Source organism: Podarcis liolepis (genome assembly GCF_965112155.1).
Source record: "Podarcis liolepis genome assembly, chromosome: 5".
NCBI lineage: Eukaryota > Metazoa > Chordata > Lepidosauria > Squamata > Lacertidae > Podarcis > Podarcis liolepis.
Window position 1 is genome coordinate 99363806 of NC_139556.1, and position 18847 is coordinate 99382652.

General features: G+C 50.5%; 1 protein-coding gene across 2 annotated transcripts; it reads right to left on the reverse strand.

Annotated features, from left to right (window-relative positions):
* Positions 1–828: 828 nt before the first annotated feature.
* Positions 829–14615, reverse strand: PTMA (prothymosin alpha). Of its 2 annotated transcripts, XR_014526458.1 has the most exons (6): positions 12177–14615; positions 6880–6951; positions 5913–6003; positions 5207–5368; positions 2397–2470; positions 829–1842 (listed from the first exon to the last, which is right to left on the reverse strand). XR_014526458.1 is itself a non-coding variant. In XM_083504649.1 (5 exons), exons 1-5 carry the CDS (start codon positions 12219–12221, stop codon positions 1795–1797), a joined length of 330 nt encoding a protein of 109 aa, XP_083360775.1. In that variant the 5' UTR covers positions 12222–14574; the 3' UTR covers positions 829–1794. The 2 variants fall into 2 exon arrangements, 1 of the variants encoding a protein (XP_083360775.1); XM_083504649.1 differs by lacking the exon at positions 5207–5368 and having other exon boundaries at positions 12177–14574.
* Positions 14616–18847: the final 4232 nt, after the last annotated feature.

Below are 18847 nucleotides of genomic sequence, written 5' to 3' on the forward strand. Positions count from 1 at the left end.
GGCTATGACCTCTCAAGCCCTGGGAGGCTAAGGGCCAGGCTTTCAAAGACTGTATTTCCTGATATGAACCTGCCTGGATTTAAGAGTTCTCTGGGGGCAAGCCTTTTGGGGATTCAGAAGAGGGCCTTCTCGGTGGTGGCTCCTCCCAAGCTTCAAATCTCCTTCCTCCCTTGTTGTCTTTCCCCAGCAGGCAAAGAACTTCCGACAAACGTTCGGGAACTGACTGCTTTTAATCAAAGGGCTGGTGCCATGCTGTTTCTATTGTGATTATCTATGGTTTTATTTTGTCTCTCTGAATTCCTGGCTCTCAGCCTTACCTCCCAGATAATGTGGGACTTTTCAGTGACCATCAAAATCATGCCAATGTATTCACAGTGCAAAGGAGATTCCTGCCTACTATATATTCTCCCATCAATGTTTGCTTAATTCTTTCCTCCCAGTTCAGTTTTTAACTGTTATAATTTTTAAGCTGCCTTGAGTCCATCAGAAAAAGGCAGGGTGAATACAATAATGATTATGGATTAAATGGAAATCAATCAGGCAAGAAAATCGCTTTTTAAGGGTGGTTCCTCTTGGGATGGAGCAATCTACCAGGTTGGCAAAGGCCGGGCCCAGGCTGCAAATGCTTCCAGGTGTTTGTTTCAGACTACAGATGTGCATTGCAAGCGGTTGGTCTGGATGACCCTTGGGGTCCCATTCAACTCTATAGTTCTACGATTCCAACAGGCCTCTTTGCCAGGAGGGGGGGAAAAACCCAACGCCCTTTCAATTCCACCCCCCGCCCAAAAAAACAGAATAAAAGGGGAAAGAATGAAAGCTACACAGCAATTGTACAACCAGCTTCGTTAGAACAACTCAGCAAAATAAAATTCCGGTTTATTGTTGGACAACAATGTTTTCACACATACATCAAACAGGCCAAAAAAAAAAAAAAAAAAAAAACAGCAACTTTGTAGACAAAACAAAAGAACGAAAAATAAAAAGAAAAAGGAAAGAAAAAACCCTTTTATCTTTGGCCTTGCCATCTCATACAAACCAACTAGTTATGGTACATCTAAAGTACATACACAGAAGAAAAGAGAAAGTTACTGGAATGCTCAGAATAAAGATTGGACTTTTTTTGCATTATTTTTTTTTTTACAAGGTCGTGTTTTGTTTCCCCCCCTTCTCCTTTCGAGTTAAATGTTTTGGACATGGTCACACCACAAGTAAAGTCAAGAAATATTTTCAATTGTTTTTTTCCTTCTCGGTTGTTTTGTTTTTGAGGAACAGAGGGAGAGAGAGAAAGAGAGAGATTTTTAAAAATTAAAACACCACACTTCAAAGCCCCGCCCCCCCCTTTTGGTCAATCTGAGATCGCGTTAAAAATGGCTGACCTCGTCACAATATGTACAAAAATATAAAATGTAAATAAAAAATACAAACAAATTCTCCTTTAAAGTTACTTTTAAGAAAGAAAGCTGGGCCTTGAAGTTTTCCATTGGGGAGGAGAAGAGGCGGGGGGGGGGGATCAGGACCTTAATTTCTCCGCTCCCCCAACCCGGTCTCCCCCCACAAAAGTGGCTTAACTTTCATTCCACTCAGAGTTGGGAGAAGGGCTGCCCCCCCTCTACTTGATGACAAGCGACCACAGCAAAAAGGGGGCCGGGGGGGGGGGGGGCGGTCGGAAGAGGAGGAGGGGGACATTTTGCAACAGGAGCTTCAAAGGTGAGTAGGTCACGCTGGCCTTTAAAAAAAATTTCCTCTTTTAAGTTTTAAAAAAAATGTGTGTGTTTCTAAAAGTAGCTCTGCCTCCTAATCGTCTTCGTCGGTTTTCTGCTTCTTGGGATCGACGTCGTCATCCTGTGAGGGAAATGGTATATTACGTGTAAGAACACGGCTCTTTCTGTGTTTCAGCACCTACAACCTCGGAACTCCCTGCCTATCGATTATCGGCTGCACCCTTTGCAGCCCTGGGCGGAAACGATTTTGGTTTAGAGAAGCCTGCCCAGATGTTTAGGATGCTGGTGCGAGTTGGAACCCGTCTTCCAGTCCACTGTTAACGGAGACTTTTTAGAAAGTCTTAAAAATTGTCATTCAATCCTACTCATATGTGCATACGAGATTTCTTGCCCCGGTCGGGTGGCGTATAAGTTCCATGGAACAGATCAGAAATAAATCTCCCTTTGCCGAATTTTGGAAAACTTGAGAAAGGGCAAAGGTGCAGGCAGCCAGGCTCCCTTGGCCTGCAGATGTTTTGCTCCACAAAAGCAATCTGCTTCTCACTTATCTCCCCATTGACAGATGCCAGAAGGTTTCTTCTGCGACTTATGGGAAGAACCAGAAGGGCCCTGGCTCTCCAATTCTCTTAGGGGACTCTCTAAATCTTGCAGAGCCGCGGACCTCAAGCGACTCACCTCATCGTCCTCAGCTGCCCGCTTCCCAGGGGGCCCTTCAGCCTCATCGTCCTCATCGCCATCTTCTTCTTCACCTGGGGGGGAAGAGGACGACGGGCGTGAAAGAGGGAAAGCGAGATGAGGAAGCAGCAAGACCCACACCCTCCCACTACGCCTGGTCCAAGCCTCCGGGAGCCCTTAGCAGAACAGATTCTCAACATCCTGACTTTTAAAAGCTCTGTTCTTTTAGCCTTTGCAGAATGCAAGGTTAAAATGCACAGGTGCCACTTCTGTTCTCCTTTTTATGCGAGTTTTACTTTTTATGGGTTTTACTTCCTCCTTCCATTTCCCCGGGAGCCCATTTGAGGAGAGTGCTTGCCTGCCTGCTTGCTGCAAAGAGGGAGAAGGAACTGCAGGTATTCTGCAGAAAGGCTTACTTATTCAATCTCCCTTTTGCCTTTTATTTTTATTTTTTGCTTGTTCGGATTTGGGCTTTTTAGCAGGGGCTACAAATGGCGCCAGGGGCAGCACTCCCAGTAAGCAGCTGCCCCTTCTCTCCACAAAACGCTGGAATCTTTTATTAGTTTGAAGAGTTTCATTCGCAGATAACAAGACGCCGTGCGTTTTTTGTGCAGCGGGACAGGGCACATTCCATTGTCATTCCCACCCAGTTATCCGTTCAATTCTCCCTGTCTTGGGAGGGGGAGGAAAGATAGAGGGCCAAAAGCCTAGTGAATCTTTGGGGGAGATGTGACGTGTGCCCTGTTACACCCAAGAACTATGTGCAGAGGAACAGATGTAGAAAACTCTGCAAGCAAGCCAGGGTTGTAGGCGCAAGGCAACACTGGAACAAGCACCTTTTGTGACAGCAAAACCCACATCGCACAGGAACTGGGAAAAGAGGGGAGTCCTCTGTTGGAGCGGCCCCCGAGCTCAAGTTTGTTTCTGCGTCCCCGTCCCAACGACAAGCCTGCCTTTAATGAGGTGGGACGGAGAGAGCCAAAATTCATTAGTTCTGACTCAGGACGTTTTGCTAATTGTCAGGGGCAGGGGACCTGCCAAGGACCACATCCTTCAGAACTGAGAGAAAGAAAAGAGGACTGGATTGACCCAGAAAAGGTCTGAAGTAGGCCAGTGGATTGGGGACGGCTCGGAGAGATACTCCAGCACTGGAGAGATCTGTGTGTGTGTGTTTCCCCCCCAGTTTAAGCTCTTCTGGATAAGTGGCAGACCTGTTTGAACCTTCCACATTTAGGCCAGTAATCTGGCTTAATTGTCACCGCAAGCCACTAGCAGAGAGCGGAGTGGAAGGAGGCCTCGGGGCGAGAGGAGGGGAGAGATTAGGGTCACCTGGGCAGAAAAGCTGCCCCACTTCCTCCGGGATGGCGGCCGGCTCAGGAAGGCGGGATTAGCTCAGGCAGGGGGCTCAATGCTGCTCTGCTTCACCTCACGCAGAGTCTTAAAGTCCTGGGGATGGAAGGGAGCTCTGCTGGGCTGTGAGGGAAACGGACAGAGGGAAATGGCTGCCTTTTGTGCCAATGGAACAGGACATTCTTGGCTTCTGGAGTGAAGTAACGGGATCCAAGGAGCAACCAGATACTAGTGTTTTCGAAAGGGGAGAAAAAACACCACACACACCCTCCAGAGCACTTTGGAGAGTGGGGGCCCAATCTGCTGCCCCACCACAAGAAAGCGCCTTTGTTCCTTCTGGTGTTTGGGAAAAGAAATCGCAATAGTGTTAATGTTGATGTTCTAAATGCTATTTTATAGGAACATTTACTTGCCTCTCTGAACTTTTGTGCCGGAGAGCTCTCAAAAAATGGACCCTGCAAGCCCTTGATGGTTGCAAAAAAAAAAAGTTATACTTCAAGGTTGGAAAGTTAAATATCCATCCCTGAAGAGCTTATAATTGTCAGCCTTGTTTGGTCATCCTTTGTGGCCATATGGACAATGTATATTAATATATGCTTAAAATCGGATCTATGATGACTGTTAAGGTGAGCTGATGTTCTTTGTTAGATTTGCAATTATTATTTTTTTAAAATGCAAATCATGATGATTAATGCCACCACCCTATATGAAATGGTATCAAAGGCATCTGTCTGTCTCCCCACCTCCTTTCCCCGCAGGCAACCCAGAACGCTTCTGCCACATCCTAGCTTGGTGTTGACATCACCGCTCCATCGCCATGGTTTCCGAGCTCTGCTTCCCCACCCCTTTTCCCTCCTCCTCAATCACCAGGGGTCGCCAGGCAACGCTCCCCCACCCAGCAACAGATACCCAATTATGCAAAATGGCCCAGGAGACTCATGGATAAGAGGCAATAGCCAAGTGTGATTCAGAGCGTTCTCCAGAAAGGGGCAATGTTTCTTGCACCCAGGGGTGTGTGTTTGTGTGTGTGTGTTGCACGTTGTCTTGTTTTTCACGAGAGGTGAGATGCCTTCGCCAGCGGTTCAGAGCCACAATTAAAGAGGCTCTCGGGGGACGCCATTAAAAGCAAAGAAACTGGGTAAAAGGAACAAGGAGCAAGGTCGTTAATATTTTTTTATTTATTGGGGAAAAGACGGGAATCAAAGTGCCTAATGCTAAGCCACAACAGCTCCCCTCGCAGAGATCTCCTCCAGCTCTTGCAATTGCACAAGAGACCATTGCAATTTATCCACAGGGCGAAAAGGAAGGAAGATTTGCCCATCGCAAACGGTTCTTTTCTCCCACCCAAACCCCGGGCTTTTGGGTTTCCTAGCCCATCACGGAAATAATATAATGCACAGTGGATAGCCCACTCGCTGTAAACAATTAAAAGTGGTTTAAAACGCCACAAGGAAATATACCTGGTTGTCACCTATACACTCACACACCCGGGGGCATCCGACACATTAGGCCCCCCTTTGGGGAGTGTGTGAATGAGGCTCGAGAAGTTTACCCCCGACTCCTCAGCAACAGAAAGGGGAAATGTTTGGGAAGCCAGCTGCAAAATTGCATAGGTGCCAGGCCTGAAAAGGAATGGGAGGAATCAAACCCTGAACGGTTCCCCCCTCCCCCCGCATCTGAACAGACGCCAAATATTCCAGCTTAGCCGGGGAGGCTGAGGCTGGGCGGAACGGGAGTTGGGGCCCAAAACACCTGCAGGTTAAAGGTGTGGGGCCAGGACAGGTTTCTCAAATCCTCACGCAGCCGTCGCTGGGAGATCGCAGGCTAGTCGCACAGAATCTGACCTGCCTCACAGGGTTGTCGTTGCGGCGGTGGTGGGAGGGGTGGGGTGGGGGAAGCCCGTGTCCTCCTTGTGGGAAAGGCAGGACCCAATAAACATACGTTGCTCCCCGCTGATTTTGTCGCCGGTTGGCTCTCCTTATGGGAGTTGGCGGAAAAGCAAAATGCCTTGCCTGTCGTGCTCAACCCAGAAAGGCCATTAGGGGGAGCCACTGCCCTTTGCAACTGGACACAGCTGGGGCAAGGGGGAGCAGCTGGCCTTCTGCAAGCAGAAGGGGGGCCCTTGTAGCACATGGGGGGAGGTCAGAAAGGGAAACGGAAGGTCACCTTCTTCCTCATCCTCCTCGTCCTCGCCAACTTCTTCTTCTTCCTCATCTACCTCGTTGTCGGCTTCCTGCTCCCCATTTTCCTCGTTTTCCTTGTGGAAACAAAACACACTTAGGAAAAGGCAAAACTCGCCCCTCAAAGGGGGCAGCCCTAACGCCACTTGCAGAGGAAAGTGCCCCCCAAAGCACATTCAAAAGAGCTGCGGTCTTGTTTCTTGAAACAGCTACTAGGATGCACCAGAGCTCATCCTATCAGGATTCCCTAGGTTTGGGTCGGCACCTGCCCCCTTCTCCTCCCTCCCCACGTGTGTGTGTGCGCACACACAAACAAACACACACACACACACACACAGAGCAGTCGGGGTTGTTGGCCACTTGCCAATCCCTTGCTATGGCAGGGATGCAGAATCTGTGGGTTGCCGGTTGCAATCCTAACAAACTTTCTGTGTTGCAGCAATCAAACACAGGTGTTGCAAAAGGGGGACGGGGTCAAAACTAAGAGCCAACCCCCCAGTGACCCGATGCAACAACTTGCAAGCCCACGATAATTTACTGTTTCAATCGTTACCATACGGTATTGGTTGGATGAGCTTACATTTGCGTTCTCTTAATTTACCAACAAGACTTTAAGCTCAGGGAAGAGAAACCAGCGACGTTGCAGCAGTGACAGAGCAGCATGCGCAAGGCCCCGGGTTCGAGTTCTACCACCTCCCAGATTTCTCTAGGAAACAGGAGACACCTCACATGGGGAGAAGCCCAGCCTTCTGCAAGCTGGTGCCCTCCGGAAGTTTTTGATAACCACTCCCATCTGTCCCAGGCAGTACACCGTGATAGGAGCTGTGGTTGAATGCATGGGGGGGGGGGAAACAGCTTGCAAAAGGCTGGGCCCCACAGCTTGACCCAGCGGAAGGTAACTTCCTATGCCTCCACCTGCCTAAGCCTCACTTCTCCTGGCAGAAAATACTTACGGCGTTTCCATTAGCTGGGGCATCTCTGCCATTTTCTGTCTCTTCCACGACTTCCTTCTTCTCTTTCAAGTCCTTAAAAGGGACAGAAATAAACCCGAGTGAGTCACCAGGATTCCAGCCTCCAATATGGTTGACGCTCTTTTTGGGAATCTGAGGAGCTCTTTCACCTCCTCCTCCTCCTCTCCAATGAGCTTGGTTTGTTTTTTTGGAAGGATGGGAGAACGAAGGAAGGAAAACAAGAACCTCACAGCGGCCGGGGGAAAATATAGGAAATGAACTTACTCCTCCCCAACTGCATGTGGAACAGCTTGAATGCAGAAGCCGGGACTGGGCACAGCAAAACCTTGCCCCCCCCCCCACCAAAACAAACAGACAGACTCTGCGCTTAGGCAGTGCAGTGTTTGACAAACACGCATAAACCTCAGGAACGGAAAAGCCCGGCTTTTCATGTTGTTCCAGCAGGGCTCCACCTCCCCATAGCAGACCAGGCTTGGACCAGGTTAGGTTATGGGAGTCCAGAGCAGAGAAACATTCCCCCACCGGCCTGATATTACAGCACGTTCCCTTCCCCCTTATGAAAGGGGGGGGTGAGTCAGTGGCTCATCAACAAACCGCCAACCTAACACTGAAAACCACAGGAGCGAGGGGGGAAAGCAGAGTCCAGAAACCCCATTTTGAGCCGCGGGGTGTGCCTACCTGCTGCCGGAATCTGGTGGAAAAAGGCACCAGCCATGGCAGGAGCCCCCTTGCCCACGCATACACAGATAAGCCTGTCACCAGGATCCTGCCCTCTCCCTCTCTGACAGCCTCAGCCTGCCAGCTGTTTAAAAGGCCGCAAGGTATCTAGGAACATCTTAGCGGACCTGGTCTGTTGGTGGTTCTGCCATCCGAATGGATGCATGCTTTGCTCCCCACAGAGCAAATAATGAATAATCTGGAAGGCGGTTATATGCACAACCCGACATAAAGGATTGCCTCCCTGCTCTCCCCGCCCAGGTTTATTTGTTTGGATTAGACTAGCCTCCAAATTATTTGCAGGCCCAGTGCAGCCATGCATCGCTTAAGCCTCTCAAGACAAGCAGGGCTCCTGGGTAAATCGGGAACAGATTAGCAAACGCTGCCTGCACTGAGGAGAAACACCCGGGAAACCTCCTCTTGTGTTGCTTCACTTTAGTACCACTAGGCTAACACCTGTTGCTGAGCATTTAAATCTGGGTAAAATCAAGCAAGCCTGTTGGGTGTTTTGTTTTGCTTTTCACTTTTGGATCTGGTTACCTTCACCCAGCAAGGCTTGCAAGCAGATCCATCGTTTTCACATCGACCAGATTGGAGCAGTATTCCCTCACGCGCAGAAACAGATATGAACACAAAACCTCTCTGAGCAACGCCCTCTAAAGAGCAAATCAAAACAGGCTCCGTAATGAAGCAGCAGCAGCAGCAGTGGCAAGTGTTAACCTCGTAACGAAAACCTAGTGCCAGGTCATCACAGGCCGGTCGAACTACAAAGACATGGTTGATTTTTATTTTATTCTTTGCATGGAGTAGAGGCACCTCAAAGCAGAAAGCACCAGATTTTTCCACACTCCAAGGCAAATTGACAATACTAACAAGCTTTAACTTGATCCTGAAACCTTTGAGGCAGGAGTCTATAATTACAGGCCCAGCAGAGCTGTTTGCCACTTCAAGACCAGCCACAACACTAGCTAGGAGGGGCAATCCATACCTGCTGCACATTTTTTTTAAAAAAAGAGAACAACAATTATCTGGAACTGTACTCTAAAAGCAACACGATGGGTATCAACCTTGCAGAGCCGTTAGGTTGAGATCTAGATGAAACTATTTTATTAACACAGCAGCCTACATGCACAGGGCCTCTGGCAGAGGAAACATAAGCGGGAGGCACCTGCACCAACCCCATTTGCTAACTGAGGAACGGCAATAAATAAATAAAACGGTCCATGTAAAGCAAAACTGACAAAAGTACTTATTTCAACCCTCTCCAAAACACATTTGCAGCCTGGTGCCAAGGGTAACCCAATTGTCAAATGCATTCATGGGATCGTTCCTTCCCTCCCCCGCCCCTCCGAATTGCAAGCTTTGCAAAGTGCAACCGCTGCCGCAGCCACCTGTAACAGATACACCTATTAACAACCCTGGCAAACATTTCTTTTTATTTATTTAATTTATAAAAAAGCCTCCCACCTACAGGGGGCGCCCGCGCCGCGAGCGCCCGACGCTTCGCCTACGGCCTGCCACGCGCCCGGGCCCATTTCAAAACAGCGCGCCACGGCCGGCTCCCGCTCCGATTGGCCAGCCGCGGCAGAACTCCCGACGCATGCCGGGACGTGTAGTTCCCCCTTTGAAAGGAGCAGGGAGGGCTGCGGCAGGGCGCGGGGAAGGCAGCGGACTACGATTCCCAAGAGGCCCCGCGCGGGCGGGGGCCAGAGGGAAGGGAAGGGGGAGGGGGGAAGGCAAGAGGGAGAAGAGGAGGCGGCACGTGGTGGGGCCGCTTTGGGCTGCTGTTTGCCGCGGCCGCAGCAGCCGGGGGCGGCGCTGGAGAGGAGGAGCCGCCGCCCGGCTGGGAAATAAACTGAGCTGGCTGCCCCCGGGACAGCTGGGGGGGGGGGGCAAAAAAGAAAAATAAATTCACGGGGGCGGGAGAAAAGAGTTTGCAGGCGAAAATAGGTTGGGGGGCTCACTCCCCGCCCCAGCACCTTGCCCCCTATTTATTTATAAGAGAGTTGTGTATATGAACTCTCTCGTCTAAAGAGTTACACTTGGGCAAGCGGTGTGAGCTGGCCATCCTGGGGGGAAAAAGTGGGGGGTTTTTTTGGGGGGTGAATCCCCGTCTAAAGTTCCCTTTCTAAACGATGCTCCAACTTCCACCGCCCCAGTTAAGGGTGGCCCGCCCATGACCCCACCACCACTCACTAGGGGCGCCCGCCCGCTTCGACGTGGGTCTAAGGTGCGTCCTAAGCCCCCCCCCCAAAAAAAACACCTCGCCGCCAAAGCCAGCGACACGCCGGACGTTAAACGTCCCTTCGCTTCTCACACCTCTCCCCCCCCCCCGGGTTCTGTAGCGGAACTGCCCACCCGCAGCTGCAAAGCTTTCGGGTTAAACACCCCCCTCCCCAAACCGCAGCTCTTGCCGGCACCTGTAAAAAGGCCGTCCGCGGAGCGCAGCGCCAAAGCTCGACGGGGCGCGAAGAAAGAAACGAGGCTGGCAGCAGGGCTTAATGGAGGCGGCGTAGGAGCACCGGGGAGAGGGGGGGTCTCCCCTCTTGGATCCCAGCAACGGGGCCAAGCCGCCTGCACCCGACGCCCCCTCCCCTCGAGGGGAGATAGAAAGTAGAGGGACGGTGCCAGCCGCGGAATGACCTTGCTGAGTTCGCTTCCGTGGCCCCGAAGACCCATCGAGATGCGGGCTGTGAAAACGGGGGTTGTTTGGGGAGGGGGGGCGGCGACAGGAGCCCCGTCGGTGGTCTCTGCGGGGACGCTCGCCCTGTTCAGAAAAGTGAAGGGTGCCCTTAAAAGCGGGAGAGATATGGCCACGCGAAGGCTGCAAGCTATTAAAACCGCCGGCTTTCCCCCCGCCCCGAATCTGCGGGTGGCCAGAAGGCCGAAGGAGCCGCGCGCCGTCTGCTTGGCACAATGTATCCGGCGGCTGCTCCATTGTATCCGCCGCCCGTCCAAGGCCCGGGGGGGCGGCGGCAGAGAAGGACGAACCTGTCCCGCCGCCGCCGCCCTTCCCAACGGCAACCGCGATGCTGGCGGCGGGGAAAGGAAAACACCGATCCCGCCCCCGTCTTCCCATTCATCCCCGCCCATCCATCTACCCACTCGGACGCGTGGGTTCCCTCCGGCGAGCCCCGTTACGCCCCCGCGCCATCCGCACGGACCCCCCTTTTAAAACCGCGAGGAGAGCTTCCGGAACTTTTGCTTGGGGCGGCGAGGTGAGACGGAGGGAAAAGGGTCATTCTAGTTCCAAAAAAGGGGGGGTGGCATTTGAACTTCAGATGTCACCCCAGATGTTAGCAAGACCCCCTTTTCGTAACGGGTGCGCAAGGTTAAACCGCGCGTTGGTAACAGTCCAGCCCGTTTGCTGGATGGGAGATCTCTCTCTCTCCCCCCCCCAAAAAACCCCGAGGGGACACCCTTTCCCTGTGAAAGTCGGGGGGTGGGAAAAATAAAGCAGGTAGGAAATCTAGAGAGACCCCGGGAGGCTCGGGCGCTAAGCGAGGGGCCGCCGCGACGTGCTGGCTCTCCCCGCACCGTGAAACAAAGAGCCCGCGCCGGATGGCCACCAACATTTGCTCTCCGCTTCCCCATCAAAGCGAAGCCTCTTTACAGCCTCGACCCCCCAACCTGACACTCAAGTCAACCCCAACCCCCTTCTACCCGCCCCCGCCTCCTCCTCCCTCCCCCCCAAACAAGCCGCTTCCGATTTTATCGCAGCCACCGGGGGTCGTAAAGTTATTTCCGTGCAATTAGCAAAAGCAAATTAAAAAATATGGGGGGGGGGGAGAGAGAGAGAGAGCAGCGGACACACGCAAACTCAACTTGCATTCAAGTACGTCGGAACGTTCACAAAGGATACCCAAGAGGGTAACATCCCTCCCGACGCCCCTCGCTTGTTTTCGTAATTTCAGGTGGAAATGGACCGGGGAAGAGGAGCACGGAAAGGCTGCCTTCAACCGTTGGGCACGGCGGGTTTTTCCCGCCGGGTGGCTTTTTAGTTCCCCCTCGTCCCGTCCCCCCGACTCGCACTCATGGCACTTTTTTAAAAAGTAGGGGAATCGGAGGGACCCTCTGAAGTTTTCGACGTCTGTCAAACCCGCGAGGCTCCTTTGAATGGAGAGCTCTTTCCAGACGGCCGCTTTGCAACAGGGACCATTGCGAGCGCCCAGGAGAGCCCGCAGCTCGGGCACTTTCAAGAGATTTTCTCAAAAGAAGCCTCCCGCTTTCTCCCTCTCTCGATATACAAGCTGTCCTGTCCGCCCCCTCGGGGGGTTGGAAAACCATTTTCCTTTCCGCAAAAACCACCTCCAAGGAACAAAAAACAAGCCGGGGATCTTGCGGGAGCGAGGTCGCTGTCGCAAACAAAGAAACGAGGGAAGCGGAGAGCGCACGCCGCTCGTCGAGAGACACACGCGGACAAAATGGGACTTTCGGGGGGGGGGCGGACGACGGGAGGCTCCGTCGAGGCAGATCCAGAAATAAGTAGCCGCGGCCGAGGAGGAGGAGGACGGCGTGGCGAGGAGAGGACGCCTCGCATGCGTTGGGTCGCGGCCGCTTACCTTGGTGGAGATCTCGGAGCTGGTATCGACGGCGGCGTCTGACATGGCTGGCTTGGGAGTTGCGCGGGGATAAATCTCTCTCTAATCTATAGAAAATAGAGCTAAAATACAAAAATAAAGCCCCCGGCGACTTACAGGTCCACCGGCGCGCGCCTGGGGAGCAAGAGGGGGAAGAAGCGAAGAGAAAAGGGGGTGGGTGGGAAGAGGAAAAAAACAAAACCCCCCGAGAGCCGGAGCAAGCAAGGCAGAACAATGCAAAGATGGCTTTGGACGGAGCCAGTGGGAAGCTCACGCGGCGCCACTACCTTTAATATAGATTAGTGGGCGGCACGCTCACTCCCCTGCGCGGCGCGGATTGGGCGGCCGCGGGGAAGAGGGGCCCGCCGATTGGTCGGGGGGCGAACAATGGGCAAGGCTGCTTAAAGCTGTACGAGGCGCGCTCGCCCCCCCTCCCCTCCCCTCCCGTCTGGGCAGCGCGGCGAGGAGTTGGTGCCGGGCCTGAGCCGTCCATGCAAAGCGAGCAGGAGGGAGGGAGGGGAAGGAGGCGCTGCAAAGCGCGCGCGCGGGAAGAGGGGGGGGGCATGCAGGGATGCACACCCCCCCCCGGAGCCGTCTCCTGCCCCTCCTCCGCGCGCGGGGAGGTTTTTGCTCCGTGCAAAAAGCGCAGAAGCGGAGCGGGGGAGGCATTGCAAAAGGCGAAAGGCTCGCAGCGCGCCCGGAGGGAGGAGCAGAAGGGGGCCGAGTTCACCCCCCCCCACACTTTTCTCTCCAGCGCGCGCACACGCGCGCACTGCTCCCCTTTCACTCCGAAGTTGCAAAGCCGCTTTCTAAAAAAACGCCCTTTTTGCGCCCCCGCTGAAGCAAAGTCGCTTGCATACGCACGCGCGCGCAGGGAACTTCTCTCGAGCACCACCATTTTGCGCAAAAAGCAACGCGCAAACCTTGGGGGTGCGACGTACGCGAGTCTTGCGCTCGTGCGCAATCTGCTGCGGGGGGAGGGTTGCAGGAACCTGGGTGGGGTAGAAGGCTTTTGCGGGTCGGGGATCGAGGGGGGGGGAGAACAACAGGGGTGGGTTTTAGTGGGTTTTTTTAAAGGTCATGCGCGCATCTCCGCGCTCTTTAACGCGCCAGCAGTTTCACGCGGAACCCACGAGGGTCGCTTGGGCAGCTGGCGAACGTGCTGAAAATTGCGCGGCGGCGCCCAAAGTTCGTGGGATTTGCGCACAGCCCGACCCGAACCCCGCGCAAACACACACACACACCCCCCTCAACACGCGTCTTTGGCTCGACTTGCTGCTGAGCAAACATGAGAGGACGGAAAGGCTGCGCTATTGGCCGGAGAACCCGCGTGCACGTGGGAACGCCTCTCTCCGTGTTCAGCACTTGGAGATGGGGGGAGGAGAGGGAGAGAGATGCCTCTCGAAACCTGCTGATCTCTGTTCAATTCAATCTCCGCTCCAAATCCCATCTTCCCGGTCTAAAAATTTTGGGCGAAATTTCACATTTTTTAAAGCCCGCAGCTCACGCCAAGCAGGGGATGAGTTTCGCGTTTCTTCCCCGCGCACTTCTTCCCGCTCTCTCTTATTTGCAAAAGCGGGGGGGGAAAGGAGGATGCGGGAGACAAAGAGACGATTTCTCGCTCCGATTTGAGAGGGCTAACCGGGAAATTCGACTGGAGCAGCAACTGCTCGTTCGCCCCTTCCGACTTTTTGCTGCCATGCTCGTTTCACAAAGCCCAACGCACACCGGAGGGGATCGATAAAAGCCCCCGCGAGGAATCCGGCCAAACTTAAAATGCGGGTGGCCGGTTCCCGCCCCCCCTTTCTTACACTCGCCCGCTTCCCCGGCTCGGTGCCCACCACTTCAATAAATATTTTTACTTTTTTTTTTTAAAAAAAGGCAAGGGCTTTGGGTGCAAGGTGCCCTGAAAAAATATGTGCAAGGGGGTTGAAAATCTTGCAAATGCAATTATTAAAAGGTGTAAATCTCCCCACCGTACAAAAAAAACCTTGAATTGCTAAAACTGCTTTCATTTTAAGCTCTTTGACTTTGCGGTTACCACATGCTGCTTGTTTGTTTTGCAAATAATAATAAAACCCCCCAAAGTTTGCATTTGCAGGGGGGGGGGCTGGGAGATTTTAGGGGGGTCCCCTCCGTCCGTGCACCGAATGCCCAATGGAGTCTGCAAGGCAGGGGGAGGCAAGCGCCATGTGCCACACTCAAGATGGCGACTGGCGCCCTTGGCGGAGACACCACTCGGTTCCCCCACGCAGCCAAGGCCGCTAACCGACCGGACCCGATCCAACCGGTTCCCCCGTACTCTAAGAAAGCCTTCCCCGGTGCCCGTAGCCGTCAGCGACGCCTCAAAGTAGTCGAAATACGCAGTCGGCGACCGAACAGCCCTGGCGCCGCACTCAACATGGCCGCCAGGCCGGTGCACATCTGCTCCACGGAAGGCGGGATATTGGGCTCCGGCGGCGCTCATTGGCCGGCGGCATCGGGCGAACACAATGTTGACGCTTTGCGGCGTTTTACTGGACGAGGCCAGTGCCACTTGTGATTAAGGGTGTTTAGGAAAACCGGGAGGCAGGGATCAGCCTGGCTCGATGGAATGGACTTCAGCTCTCTCTCGCGCCGCCTCGTATTGCAAAGGAAAGGGAAATTCTCGTCTGCAATCGCTGGTCCGGGCGGCTGGTTGCAAAGGAAAATGCTAGGTTTTGCCTTGTTCTCCCGTGATTTCAACGAAAAGCGGTGCTGTAGGGAAAGAAGAAGCAATTCATTTATCCTGGACGCCGCGTGGACTTTGGTTTTTCCGCTGCTTCTGTTTTGCGAACTTTGGAACAGTTTCTATCGACTTTTGCGCGGGGTTGACTTTTGCAAAAACAGCTGCAGGTTTTGGCACGCGCTGTTCGTGCCTCCGAGCTGCTTTGAAGCCCCGCTTCTCCGCCTCCCCTGTCTCGTTCCACAGCCCTTCGTTCCTGACGTCTAACTTTTTTCTCATAGTTGGGGTACAAGGTGCACTTAAAATATCTGCACCTCGGACTTCTCCGAGTCGCCCCATGCAGAAAGCAGGCACAGAGAGACGTTTTGGCTTTCCTCTCGACTTTGGAAATTTATATTTTTTTTTAAAAAAATGATATTTATTAAGCATTTTAAAATTACAGAAAAAACAAAAAGACAAAGAAAAAAAAACAAGGGAAAAGCAAACAGCAATCAAACAATACAAATCGATAAAAATCAAAATCAAAAAACAAAAACAAAACACATAACACATCAAAATCAAAAAACAAAAGTAAACCACAAAAATTTAAAAGCAGATCCAATATTCCCATATCCTTAACTGTCATTGCCTTATTTCATCGACCTCCTCACACCTCCCTTTTTTGTATTCTAGTTATTAATTATCACAGCAAATCCTTCCCATTTTTCATAATATTCTGTCATTAAATTACCTTAATCTATTTTAACCTTATCTTGCTATAAAAGACCCTAAAACATAAAATTTAAATCTTATTTATACCAATTTCTCATAACGATAATATATTCTTGCATAGTTCTTTTTAACATTTCTGCTAAAGCCAAATAATTTCGTTCCAACATTTTTCTAATACTCATTAATTTTACAAAACAATCCTAAATAATTTTTTTTTAAAACTTTCTTCCAATCTTCATCCAACGTCTCTTCCTCCTGGTCCCGGGTTTTGTCAGTCCTTTCTATCCCATCCATCTAGTTCATTAACCTGGTAATCTTATGTCCGAGGCCCTTAAGTCTCTTCCATGTCCCTTCCTCAGATCTTCTTCATATTTATACCTGTACTTTACTTTGTCTCCTGGTCCTTTCACTCGTGGAAACTCCAACTTGACAGTATTTTTGTCCCTTCTCGACAGATCAGCCCCTTTTCCATAGTCTACACTGAACTCCATGTGGTATTTAAAAGCATGTTTCAAGGTCCCTCCAGAGTTGAGGACCCCCACAACCCCAAATTCCTCACGGCCCATTGCCAGACTTGAAAAGTCAAGACATCCCTGCATAGGGGGGTTCTATCCAGCCCCCCATCTCCAAGCCCAACAATATCTCTCCAAATCTGGCTTTTTCCAAGTTCATTTATCAAACTGACAAATGACAATTGACAATCGACTTTGAAAATTTGAGAGCCGAGTTCAAGTCCTGCTCAGCCAGGCCCTGGGAATGTGACTCTGGAGAGCCGCCATCCCCATGCAATCTTCAGCTTCTGCGGAAAGGAAATTATGATGATAGTTAACAAGGTTGTTTCAGGATGAGCAACCTCAAGAGAAGAAAACCCTGCTGTGAACTTAAGACCTCCCTTCTACTAAAAGCGGCGTGAGCAGCACTTGAACTCCGGCCTTTCCAGGGCTGAATCCAAAGCTGCCCAAGGTTTTTAGAACAGAGATTGGGAATGCAAGGACTCCATTCCTTCCTGAGAAACCTAGGGGTCACATAACACATACAGTGGTGCCCCGCAAGACGAATGCCTCACAAGACGGAAAACTCGCTAGACGAAAGGGTTTTCCGTTTTGGAGATGCTTCACAAAACGAATTTCCTATGGGCTTGCTTCGCAAGACGACAATGTCTTGCGAGTTCCTGCGGGGTTTTTTCCCTCCCCCCCCTTTTCTAAGCCGCTAAGCCGCTTATCAGCTGATCCGATCAGCAGATAAGCCGCTAAAAGCCGCTAATAGCGCTAATCCGCTAATCCATCAATGGGCTTGCTTCGCAAGACAAAAAAACCGCTAGACGAAGAGAATCACAGAACGGATTCTTTTCGTCTTGCGAGGCACCACTGTACTGGGTGAGGCCAGAGGCTTTTGCTTTTTGTTTTTTTAAAAAATAGTATTTATTAATTTTTCAACAATTTAAACACAACACTACAGAAAAAAACAAAAAAAAACCCAATACAGCAATACATTACAATACAAAAAACACTACAAAACACTAACACAAACAACTAACAAAACAAAAACCATTCAAAACACAATCCAATTTCAATATCTTATCTTTCATTCACTTATTTCCACGACCTCCTCACACCTCCCTTTTTGTATTCCACTTCTATTAATTGTTTCAGCAATTCCTTTCCATCTTCCTCTGTTTTCTATCCTATAATTATCTTAATACATTCTAACCTTATTTTTCCCTTTAATACTCTATTAATCTATCTATACTTAATTCCTTATAACATTTCTACTAAAGCCATATAACTTCATTCCAACATTTTTCTAACATTCATTAATTTTACAGTATTTCTGCAAATAGTCTTTAAACTTTTTCCAGTCTTCTTCCACCGATTCTTCTCCCTGGTCTCGGATTCTGCCAGTCATTTCCGCCAGTTCTATATAGTCCATCAACTTCATCTGCCATTCTTCCCGGGTGGGTAAATCTTGTGTCTTCCAATACTTCGCGATGAGTATTCTTGCTGCTGTTGTTGCATACATTAAAAAAATTCTATCTTTCTTTGGCACCAATTGGCCGACCATGCCCAGGAGAAAGGCCTCTGGTTTCGAGGCCAGAGGCTTTTGTCCATTGTGGGCCTCGAACCCTGAGATTGAGAGTCTCAGAAAGAATAAAATTTACAGCTTGTAATGCTTTGAAAGAGAATGTGATGAAAATGATGTATAGATGGTATACCACACCTGTGAAATTAGCTAAAATGTATAAGACAAATAACAAATGTTGGAAATGTAAAGAAAAAGAAGGAACATTTCATCATATGTGGTGGGAATGTAAGAAAGTAAAAAAACTTCTGGGAAATGATATATAATGAGATGAAAAAGATGTTGAAATACACATTTTTTAAAAAACCAGAAGCATTTTTACTTGGTATTGTAAGTGAGGATATTAACAGACAGGATGTTAAATTGTTTTTATATGCAACAACAGCGGCAAGAGTATTGTTGGCCCAGAAATGGAAGCAAGAAGAAATACTGACGAAAGAAGAATGGCAGACGAAATTAATGGGCTACGCAGAATTGGATAAAATGACAGGAAGGGTTTGAAACCTGCAGGACCAGAGATTTACAGAAGATTGGAAGAAATATATGAATTATTTGAAGAGCAACTGTAATCAACAAATTACGCTAGTAAGACTACAAGAGGTTTTGTAAGGAGAAATATAGGAAATATTGCAAGGGTGAGAAAGAAGAGAGATATTAGTTATGATATTTAAATGTAATAGTGAAAGATTGGAAAATTTTCAGATGCGATTGATGGAAGTAAAAAAAAAATTGTATAAGATATAAAAGTATGCTTAATAATTGTTGAAAATGTTACGTTAAAAAACTAATTATATATATGTATAGAGAGAGAGATTGAGAGTCTCATTTCCCTGGAAAGAAGCCAGGGGGCCGAGCGGAGAGGCTTAGAGGGCCACGTTCCAGCTCTTACCTAAGCAAGAGAACAGCAGTAGCAGCAGACGGTGGAGGCTGGAAGGTGGGGCGCTGCCCTCCTACTTGCCCTCTCTCTTGCAGCCCTGCCTGGCAGCCTCCCCCTCCTGTTGCCCTTGTGGAACCGGCCAGGGAAGAGGAGGATGGGATGGAAGTAGGCAGAGCTGACTCCGCCTGTTGTTGGCTCTGAGGCTCTAGCGCCCCCTGCTGCCAACCTCCCTGCCTCCCACCCTATCAGTTCCAACAGGCAACAGCCTATTGGAAGCACGCA

What these genes read in the sequence shown, in the direction of transcription:
- PTMA (XM_083504649.1), bottom strand. Translation starts at nt 12,221, where the DNA reads ATGTCAGACGCCGCCGTCGATACCAGCTCCGAGATCTCCACCAAG. An exon ending in GCTCCGAGATCTCCACCAAG is followed by an intron (nt 6,952 to 12,176) that starts GTAAGCGGCCGC and finishes GTCCCTTTTAAG; the next exon opens with GACTTGAAAGAGAAGAAGGA. An exon ending in CGAGGAGGATGAGGAAGAAG is followed by an intron (nt 2,471 to 5,912) that starts GTGACCTTCCGT and finishes CTTCCCCCCCAG; the next exon opens with GTGAAGAAGAAGATGGCGAT.